The sequence below is a fragment of the Tachysurus fulvidraco genome, chromosome 9 (assembly GCF_022655615.1).
Source record: "Tachysurus fulvidraco isolate hzauxx_2018 chromosome 9, HZAU_PFXX_2.0, whole genome shotgun sequence".
NCBI classification, from domain to species: domain Eukaryota; kingdom Metazoa; phylum Chordata; class Actinopteri; order Siluriformes; family Bagridae; genus Tachysurus; species Tachysurus fulvidraco.
The window spans coordinates 11,315,037-11,325,817 of record NC_062526.1 but is presented as its reverse complement, the minus strand read 5'-3'; the positions used below and the strand labels follow the sequence as shown (position 1 = coordinate 11,325,817).

Genomic DNA, 10,781 nt, shown 5'->3' with positions numbered 1-10,781 from the left:
CAGGCACCTATCTGGTTCTCATTCAGCAGCTGGGCTGCAGTGATCCAAAGGAAAAAACACGGCTGTTTTGACTGCTACTCCACATATGCGGATGCTGCTGTAGAGACAGGATCTGCATTTAACAGGACTCGAGATACAACATTTCTTCTGTTTCTTCAACGTGAAGCATCAAAATGGTCGTATGGGCAAGAGTTGTGTTCAGTGTACATGTGGTTATGCTGCTAACCTATATGGTGACTGCCCAAGGAATTGGTAAGTGAATAACTTTGGCATGGTTACTAAGGCACTGAAATAATTTGTGATTGAATATAACTGAAAGTGCAGTGGAAAGTTATGGAACAGTCTTAATAACATTAAATGGCATTAAGAATTACATAATAAAAAAATGCTGTGCTATTTTCTGACCAGAAAATATTTTCTGATGCACGAGTCTAATATTGTAGATGTTTTGTGCAAATATAGAACAAAAGGGTTTAATCATTACTCGGGAAATGTACAAAAACTTAAGCCTAAATTATAAACATCTCACCTGGCTCTGATTATTGTCATACTATCTCTGAAAGCAAACCCGGAAATGAAGAGTGGTGGTATCCTTTATCAGTTCTTATGGAAGTAAAAATTTTTTTTTTTTTTAATTAAAAAAGTCTGAAAACTAAAAGATAGTCAGTTCAGTGGTGTAAGTATTGCTTTATGATTTTCTACTGGAGATTAATCAGCGCTCTGTGTTTGCAGTCTATGATCTCCTGGCATCACCAGATTGTTTGCCTGATCTCCTGCAAGGAGGACTGAAGAATAAGAACGTGAATGACGTTTATATTCTGACGAGCGTTCAGGTCCACAATAAAGCTCCAGTGCGTGTTTTTCGCATCTACAACCCTAAAGACAACACAGATTATTTAGATTTCACTGTACATGGGAAGCTCAACAAAGGTAACTTTGCTCTATTCGAGTCTCTAAGGAAAAGTTCGGAATAGCTGATTGAGTCATTCAAACTGAGATGTTTTCAGAATTGGACTCAATTCCAAAAATACTTTGATAAGTCCAGATGTCTAGACGTATTCAAACCTCTCTCTTTCTCTCTCTCTCTCTCTCTCTCTCTCTCTCTCTCTCTCTCTCTCTCTCTCTCTCTCTCTCTCTCTCTCTCTCTCTCTCTCTCTCTCTCTCTCAGTCTCTTTGAGGTATCTGAAAAGCAATGGAAAGACAGGCACAAGCACCTTCAGTAATGTGCCGTTGGCTGACGGCCAGCCACACAATGTCTTGCTGCACTTCAGTGGACTGACGCATGGCACACCTCGCATGGCTCTGTATGTGGACTGTAGGCTTGTGGAGATAGTGGAGGAACTTCCAGCTGCCTTTAAAACACTTCCGTCTGGCCCTAATCAAGTCGCACTAAAAACCATGCCCACTACATCAGAGGTATGTGTAAGCCAGTGTTTTTCCCAATATTATTGTTGATAATGACTTATTTGACCTGATAATAGATTTCTAATGATGTGAAATTATTTCAGGATAGTGTGTCAGACCTCAAGCTAGTTTTAGGTGAATCAATAGAGAATGTTGTGGAGCTCCAAGACTGTTCTCTTCAGCAGGGTGAATCCCTGCAATTAATGGGTGAGTTTTTGTTTTTTTATGGTGCCATTAGTTTCTGATCTGTTATTATAGCACGGAGAAAAAACATTATTATAAGCCAATCATTTGTACAGGCATCTCATCAAAACTGGAGCCAGGCCCCATGTTTGAACTTGTACAGATGATCCATGAACTGAAAGAGAAAATGGAGAAGCAGGTACCAGAAATGTTTTTCAGAAATCTATTTTATGACCCTGAATTAAAGAATTCCATAGGAAAAAGGATTTTTCCTAGATCGCTTCTAGTAATATTATCTTAACAGATCCAGGAGACTGCAAATTTAAGGAGAATAATTATGGAGTGTGTTCCATGTGGTAAGTCTTTCAGTCACTCACCCACTCAGGCCTGAGAGAAACATATGCTCAACTGCATTTACTCAGGCTTAATAATGAGGACAATGAATTATCCAGGCAGACTAACATGTGTCTGGTTGATATATAGATGGGCAAGACAAGAGGACAGACACCCAAACCAAGTGTGCTCCAGGAGTTTGCTTCCAGCAGAGCATGTGTACTGAGACAGAGCAAGGTGTCCAGTGCGCACCGTGCCCTGAAGGCTATGAAGGAAATGGATTCTACTGTGAGGATGTTGATGAGGTAAAACTTACAAACATCAACTTGGAAAAAAGACATGTTAGCAAGGGTGTTCCACTAATGTCATTCTACTGTAGCTTCTGTAGATGTCTGTAGATGTCCCTCCCCAAAGCTTCTTTCTTTCTTTTTTTTAACGTAATTTGTTATGGCCTAGCTGTGCTAATACCACTGTGTGTTGCTCCTTATCTACCAGAGGTGATATGAATATGTTGCTCAGAATGAACAGATAATGTGTTCTAAACTGAAACAATTACAAGATAGGGAATTAAAGGTTCCCATGGCATTCTACATGAATATGCTGAGTACTTTTATGCAGGTGAGCAGTTGGATATGAAGTTTGTGGGAGCGAATTATCAACCTGAATGAGTCAATTTAATACATCTATATTAGACATATTTTGAAACAAAATATAACTGCTCACATTTGTATATTTCAAAAAAACACCTTCTGGTTTTGGCCACACCTAATATCATCCTAGGTCATCATACCCACAAACCATTGGCTGAATGTCTGATGCATCCAACACACAAAATTGGAACACTTCGGAGTCTTGGAGTCATCATCTGGTTGGTTGGATATTTCAGAAGATGTGTGTGTCGCATTTTTTAATGGAAACAAATTCATCATGATTTACTATTTCTCATGGAAGAAGGAAGCCATTGTGTTTACAGCTGCCACAATGAGCACATATGAAGACCAGGATTTTCCAAATGATGTAAAAGTTAAAGTATAGACTCATTCATTTGCCTGACTTTCTTAAAAGAACGATCTACGATTGCACGTCGGTCTGTTTTTGTATGGGCATCGACTTGATATTTTCATGCCTCTAAACCTGCTTTACATGTCAATCAGACGGCATCTTTGGCGGTCCTTGGCCAAAAAAAAGCTGCTGTGGAGTCCAGACCTTCTTTTGCCAGTCCGAGGTCTGGCTAAGCGAGACAAAGTCACACTTATTCGGGTTTAAATTCAAATCCAGATATCATTATTTTAAGCACTACATAGATACAGATACCGATACAGTGGCATTGTGTTCAACCCCTATTATCTACAAATTTGCCAAATCAAATCCCTCCTCTAAACAGACGTGGAGAGACCATGCATTCATAACACACCATTTTCCTTACCTCAAGTTGTAAGTGATCAAAAAGTGATTTTCTATTTTTTCCATTACACACAGCAACATGCTCTGCTAGCTCTCAGGGCTCTGTTTTAGTAGGACAAACAAATACTTCAATAAAACCAATGTAATTGCATTTTATCATGACTTTATTTGCGCCTCACTCAGACAGCCATTGTTTTGAGTGGAACAATTTGGTTATAAAAGAGATTTTATGAAGGAATGAGGTAATCCCTCACCATGAGAGCAAATCATTTCCAAACCCAGTCATTCAAATGCTGGCATAATATTATGAAATGGAAATATGCAGAGATTTTTTTTTTTGTGGTGTGTTGTGATTTTTGTGCTTGTAGTGTCAGTTCAACCCGTGTTTCCCTGGTGTGCGATGCATTAACACAGCCCCAGGGTTCCGGTGTGAGAGATGCTCCAGAGGGTACAGTGGGCCAGAGCTGCAGGGTGTAGGCATCGCCTCAGCTCAGTTACGTAAGCAGGTGAGGAAATTATTGCTGTCTAACTGTTTCTTACATTTGTCTGTACTGATCTCGGTCCTCTGCGGGATATTTTGATATCCTGGTGGTGAAGCAGGGTCACATAGTGGTGAAGCATTGCAGAAAACTCACATTTCTCAACTGAAACCTTTAGAAGAGTGATGATTATTAAATGGATTAAATTAGTAAAGGATAAATTAGTTCTACATGGTTAATTGTTCATTTCAATTCTATTTAATTTTATTTGTACAGCATTTTTAACAATGGACATTATCACACAGCGGATTTACAGGAATATAAACATTCAGAATAGAAATGATCAAATTTGAACTCAAAATTTATATTTATCTTCAATAAGCAGGTAGAGAAACTCTTTGAGATCCATTCAGGGTTCTAGTGCACTAGACAAGAGTAGCTATACCCTTTAAAAATATTGACTCCCTTGAACCCTAATCACTGTGAAATGATCACTTTGGAGTCCATTATCGAATCAAATTTTCCTGCGGATTTCCCTCATTACACATGCAATGAATTTTTAATCCAGTTTATTTGTTTAGTTAGGTTATATTCAATTCACTGTCTATCAGATATCCTGTTCTATTACCCAAATCTTTGCATATCAGGTCTGTTCCGACATAGATGAATGTCTAAGTGTGGACAACGGAGGCTGCACTCCTAATTCCTATTGCCACAACACAAAGGTAAGAGACTTAGAGATTTTCTCACTGATTATGATGATGTCTATATTTTGTTAATAAAAGGAACAAGCTACTTTCAGGGTTCATTCTACTGTGGAGAGTGTAAACCTGGTTTCACTGGAGATCAAACAAGCGGCTGCAAACAGATATCTGACCCCGGACCTGGTCTTGATCCTGCTGGGCTCTCTAATAGGCTGTGTGGAAATGGTCAGCGCAACCCCTGCGACCTCAATGCTGAGTGTATCGTGGAGCGAGATGGAAGCCTCAGCTGTTCGGTAAGATGTGCAGATAAATGCATGTCATGGGTTAAGATGGGTTAGAGCATGCATGATTTAAATCCTTCTTCCTCAATCAGTGCAACATTGGCTGGGCCGGTAACGGCTACGTGTGTGGGAAGGACACGGACATTGATGCTTACCCTGACAGAAAGCTTCCGTGCCAGGATACTTTCTGCAAAAAGGTGACCCATATTTATAATTTTCATTTCATACCACTAAATGTTTATATCACCACTTAGCCTTTTCTTTATCTTTAGCTATTTGATTGATCGCATACATGTTGCTTCCAGGACAACTGCATGTTTGTACCTAATTCAGGCCAGGAAGATGCAGACGGAGATGGAAAAGGTGATGCCTGTGATGACGATGCAGACAGTGACGGTATCCGCAATGAGAAGGTATACACCATCAATCATCTCACCCTAATTCAGGAGATTTTAAAGCACTTCAAATAACGTTCCTTGTACATGTGTAATTAAAAAAAACAAAAAACAGGACAATTGCTGGTTGATACCAAACATAGACCAGAAGAACAGTGACGAAGATATTCATGGTGACGCGTGTGACAACTGCCTACACTTAAACAACCCAGACCAGCGAGACACAGATCGGGATGGAGTGGGAGATGAATGTGATGATGACATGGATGACGATGGTAATAGCTGCACAATGTGATATTTAGACATTTTAGCTATTGTAAGAGTTTTGTGAAACTATACTATGTAGACAGATCAAAAAAGTGTAAGCAGCCTCTTTAAAAGTCAGTTAAACAAATATGGCAATAAATTCCATTTCTAATAATATACTAGCTCTTACAATTTGTGCAATGCTCCTGATTTATTGATTTAATATTGTTGCTATAATTGTTCTTGTACATCAGATACATACAAAGATAGTTCAGTTCAGATTAGAACATTTTTAAGTCGACTGAAACACTCCTCCTTCTAATTTATTCCAAACATATTAGTTTTGTCTGAGACACAGAATGGTGTTTTATGTGATATTTGCTTTGGCCTATTTTTGAACAGATTTGCACTTCCTTGTCATTTCCTATGGAGGTAAAATAGAGGAAATGGTGCAACAGCTCAGCCATACTTAATACTTCGGTAATTAAAAGCAGCTTTCTTTTTTAAAGGGGCTCCTTGTTAGGTTTTTAGTTGGCCTGAAGGGTGTTCTTACTGGCAACCCTTTTGAAGTGCCATATCGACAAAGCTCCTCTAAAGCACAGTGATGTGTTCCAGTCTGAGGGACATAAAAAACAAACCCAGGCAAAACTCGACATTTATAGTCTGTTCGTAAAGGCATGACTCCAGACACTTGACTCAATCATTCACATGCTGGTCGTGTCTCTGAGGGCAAAACCACATTTCCACCGTGAAGCTTAGCCAGGAGCTAATGACCAGTGGAAACTATTTTGCAAGAGTCTAACTGAAACACTGCCACCTTGTGACGCATGGCTTGAAATATGCAACACATACACAAAGGCATTATTGTATTGTGTACATCAAAATTCTTAAATGCCTGAATCCATTTGCCTCACCAATTAATTTGAGGCTATATAGGAAACGTTGATCATATTTAACTGTGCTTATGGGTTTACGTAATGACGTTTGCCAGTTACTCATCATGTCCATTCTGTTCTATTGATCAGGAGTGAAAAATATTTTGGATAACTGCCCCAAAGTTCCCAACCGTGACCAGGTTGACACTGATAATGATGGTGTTGGAAATGCTTGTGACAGCTGCCCTGATGTGCCAAACCCTAGCCAGGTACAATACAGCTCAAACAGTGATATTATAAAGAATTTCTAGAAAACTACTAATCTTAAAAGATGTAAATTCGGAAGAAAAGGCAAAACAACTGCTCTGGTTACCAGTTTTCCTGCAGTGCAGGTTATCAGACATGCTAAGTGACCTGTAGTGATTCAGTTCAACAAAACAGCTTTTAACAATAGATATTCCAGCAGTTCCAGTCGTACATTTCAAATTTAAGTGTGCAAAGCAAAAGGCAGCACAAGACTTGAAAAGCTCCCAGAGAACACAGAAGCCTTGAGAGGACCCTCATCTGGGTGACACCAAATTATTCTTCTATAACCTGAAAGTACTAATAGTGTTGAGAAGGTGTTCAGTAGGAGCATCGCAAGTTGCAGTTCTAAATACAGCAACGGTTCTTAGACAAGTTTATTGATCATTTGCACAGTATGCCAGGATATATTGACTTTGAAATGCAAACAAAGACAGAATAGGCTGCTCATGTAACAACATGTGAGGCACATGAATAGAGTTAGTGTTGAGGGGAGGTAGAGTTTATATAACTCTCTATTTCCATAAAGCCCCCATATCTACATACATTTACATTAAGAGAAAAGCCAAAAAAAAAGGTACTTTGAGTACATTCTCAGCTGAGGGCTTTGTAGGAAGAAAGTTACACATCCTGCTTTGCTTGCCACCCAGTCATTGCTTGCGTTTGCTTGGTCTTCTAGTCAGATGTCGATGATGACCTTGTAGGAGACACTTGTGATACCAACACTGACAGGTACATGCATGTCACTCTTCACTTTTAGCTCTTGACTCATTCATCCACTATTCCTAACACTTAATGTGATCGCAGTGATGGGGATGGACACCAGAACACCAAAGATAATTGCCCTACAGTGATCAACAGCTCTCAGTTAGACACAGACAAAGATGGGCTTGGCGATGAATGTGACGATGATGATGATAACGATGGCATCCCAGATAACAAAGACAACTGCAGACTGGTGCCCAATCCGGACCAAGCAGATAATGACGGTACATATCAGACAATATGGCTTATATATGGAAATGTATATGTATATTATACGTTTGTCTTAATTCATAGTTCTATTTTTCTGTATGCTGGCTAGATGACAATGTAGGAGATGCCTGTACTGGAGACTTTGACCAGGACCGGGTGATTGACAAGATCGACACTTGTCCTGAGAATGCAGAGATCACACTAACGGACTTTAGAGCATATCAGACTGTGGTGCTGGACCCAGAGGGAGAGGCTCAGATTGACCCCAACTGGGTTGTCCTCAATCAGGGCATGGAGATCGTTCAGACAATGAACAGCGATCCAGGGCTTGCAGTGGGTAGGTCTGGATGGTTCAATCCCAAAAACAATGTGGACCACATCAGAGGCATTTTATATTAAGTAAAATTGAATAGTGAGGATAGTCAATAGTCTCTAGAAAGTGCCGGTAGATTTTAAGCTTTTGCCAATGTTCAATCATAATCTAAATGGTGCATGATGCTCGTCACAGGTTATACAGCCTTCAATGGTGTAGATTTCGAGGGAACCTTCCATGTGAACACAGTGACTGATGATGACTATGCTGGATTCATCTTCGGCTACCAGGACTCTTCTAGTTTCTACGTGGTTATGTGGAAGCAGACAGAGCAGACATACTGGCAGGCTGTGCCTTTCCGGGCCGTGGCTGAACCTGGCATCCAGCTCAAGGTTTCACAACAGTCCATTACTATTACTTCTGTTAGCTTGTGATAAATAATGCAATTATCATTCCGTTGCTGTGGTTCTCATTAGTCTCTGTGATCATCATCAGTCTGCTCTTCATGGTATTTTCAGAGCTTGCAGGAACAAGTTGGAGTGAACAATAAGTTTTTACTTGGTTTGTCAATGTGAATCGGCATAATTTAGCTTAGTGTGTCGTCTTTTTTTTTTTGTTTGTTTACTTGAGGCTGTGAAATCCATGACGGGGCCTGGTGAGTTTCTGAGGAATTCTTTATGGCACACGGGGAACACCAAAGATCAAGTACAGCTGCTGTGGAAAGATCCTCGCAATGTGGGTTGGAAAGACAAGGTCTCATACCGCTGGAACCTGCAGCATCGGCCTCAAGTCGGATACATCAGGTGAGAGCGCTTAGGCAATGAGTCGATGGTCAATTATGTAATAAAGATATTTGTGGCAGATGCCAATAAAATAGCTGTTCAAATGAAAATTACTGCTTTCCGTTAAAGCTAGAATTAAAACCAGTACTCAACCTACAGTATTATGTTTAATTGTCAGCCTGTCAGTCATTTTTGTCCATCAATCAGAAAGCTCTGCCTCTTTAAAGAAGCATTCGGGTGTTCTAACCCAGCACATGTGCATCTGTTGACTGTTGAATGCAAAACATCTAGCCTGATGCCAAAATGCAAATATTCGGAAATTAAAAATGCTGTTTATGCACTTAGTTCCTTAAGATACTTAACAGAAATGAATCTAAGGATGCCAAAAAAATTAAAAATTAAAAATTTAAAATTTAAAAATTAAATTATATATTGCGGTCTATATTTCCTGCTCTCTACTAACACAATAGATGGAACATTGAAAAGCTTTTACATATAGTTTGCTAAAGATTATACATCTTTTATGTACCATTCCTCTGATTGGCTTGGAAAGGGTCCGTTTTTATGAAGGCACCATCCTGGTGGCAGACTCCGGCATGGTCATCGACACAAGCATGAGGGGAGGCCGTCTCGGTGTGTTCTGCTTCTCCCAGGAAAACATCATCTGGTCCAATTTGAAATATCGCTGCAATGGTGAGTGAACTGAACTTGATTAATTCAGCACCTCTGATTTCCGGAAGGAATTGAATCTTTTTTCATTAAATGTGTTACATTTACAGACACAATACCTGAAGACTACCAGAAGAATGTTGCACAGGATTCACAGGATAACAATACACAGTAACATAAAGGAACACAGTGCCCAGAAATGCCTCCCATAGGCAATCATTTGAAGGGGAAAGAAGGGAATGGTAATATTTAATGAAAAAAAAAGAAAAAAGAAAAAACATATTATTATCCCTTAACATGAGGTAGGATTAAAATGGACCACTATCATATCCCAACTCCACTTGCTTTGTTTGGGTAAATGTCTGCTTTTATGTAGGTCACAAAATGAGTCAGATTCTGAAGGTAGAATGCAGAAGTGCAGAAATGCTTCTTCAGGCTTTACTCACAAACTGGATGTATTCAGTGTTATAGAAAAACAGTGAGCAAACCTGATAGTAACTAATGACTAACCTTGTGGCCTGACTTGGCTTCTCCTATTTACTCTTGTTCAGAAAATTCCTATTAGTTTCACTGTGAATCATAAGAATACTACATCATTCCTAATGCTTACCGAATAACATGCTTTAAGATGAATAATTAAATAATAAGCCAGAGTTTTAAGACTATAGCTACTGTTAAGCTACAAATAGCTATGCTTACTAGGAGAAAGGTCTGAAATGGGACATGGTTCGGTTTGTGATTTTTTTTTTTTTTTTTTTTTAAGGATTGGGAAGCTTTAAAATTGTCAAGTGTCATACTGTAGAATCTTTTGCTAGCTTTTTCCAAAATGCAATTAAAAGCCAACTTCTTTTTCCACAGAAAATGAACACAACGTTTATTTCTGCAATGTCTCTGTCGCTTTTTTATTTATTTATTATTTAAAGGTCAAACAAACAACCTCAAAAGTACAGAATTTCTCTCGGACAATTAAACTTGGGTCTGTAACAATTTTCTCCAAATTTTTAACTAAAGATTTAAGTAAGAAAACATAAAAAGGCTTTTTTTTTTAATGAAGCTCATACTTTTTGTAAACATATATACACTTTTTTTTGAAAAAGTAAGTCCATGCCATGCAAAGTTGAATATAAACACAGGAACATGAGAGCATTGTAAATAGTGTAAAGTGGTCCTATTTGAACAATAAAAGAAATTGGATATCTTTTCACAAAAGATCTATCTTTCATCTTTAGCATATTCTGTTTCATTTCATCTATACACCATGTGACGATATAGAGCACCAAATAGTTCACAGATATACATGTAGACAGAGAATAAAGCAAGTCTGCATTTATCTTGATAGTCAGAAATTGTGTATTTTTTAAAATAAGGTTTGAAACTAAAACCTAAAATGCGCTTTTAAGAAAAAAAAATTGAAAATGACTCAGCAAAGCATCAA

The 10,781-nt window shown here is 38.7% G+C and overlaps 1 protein-coding gene across 1 annotated transcript; it reads left to right on the top strand.

Moving 5' to 3' along the window:
* Positions 1–10,520, top strand: thbs4a (thrombospondin 4a). The gene is made up of 21 exons (XM_027138405.2): positions 1–252; positions 733–930; positions 1,169–1,416; positions 1,509–1,611; positions 1,704–1,786; positions 1,892–1,943; positions 2,071–2,225; positions 3,693–3,830; positions 4,451–4,528; positions 4,606–4,800; positions 4,881–4,985; positions 5,094–5,201; positions 5,299–5,458; positions 6,455–6,573; positions 7,287–7,339; positions 7,415–7,596; positions 7,692–7,919; positions 8,091–8,287; positions 8,526–8,698; positions 9,231–9,370; positions 9,457–10,520. The coding sequence occupies exons 1-21, from the start codon at positions 174–176 to the stop codon at positions 9,519–9,521; spliced, it is 2,859 nt and encodes a 952-aa protein (XP_026994206.2). The 5' UTR covers positions 1–173; the 3' UTR covers positions 9,522–10,520.
* The last annotated feature ends 261 nt before the right edge of the window (positions 10,521–10,781 follow it).

Bases quoted from the DNA above. Each gene is read 5' to 3' on its own strand.
- thbs4a (XM_027138405.2), top strand. From the start codon at position 174: ATGGTCGTATGGGCAAGAGTTGTGTTCAGTGTACATGTGGTTATGCTG. The intron at 1,612-1,703 runs GTGAGTTTTTGT...TCATTTGTACAG, and splicing joins TGAATCCCTGCAATTAATGG to GCATCTCATCAAAACTGGAG. The intron at 7,597-7,691 runs GTACATATCAGA...TATGCTGGCTAG, and splicing joins GGACCAAGCAGATAATGACG to ATGACAATGTAGGAGATGCC.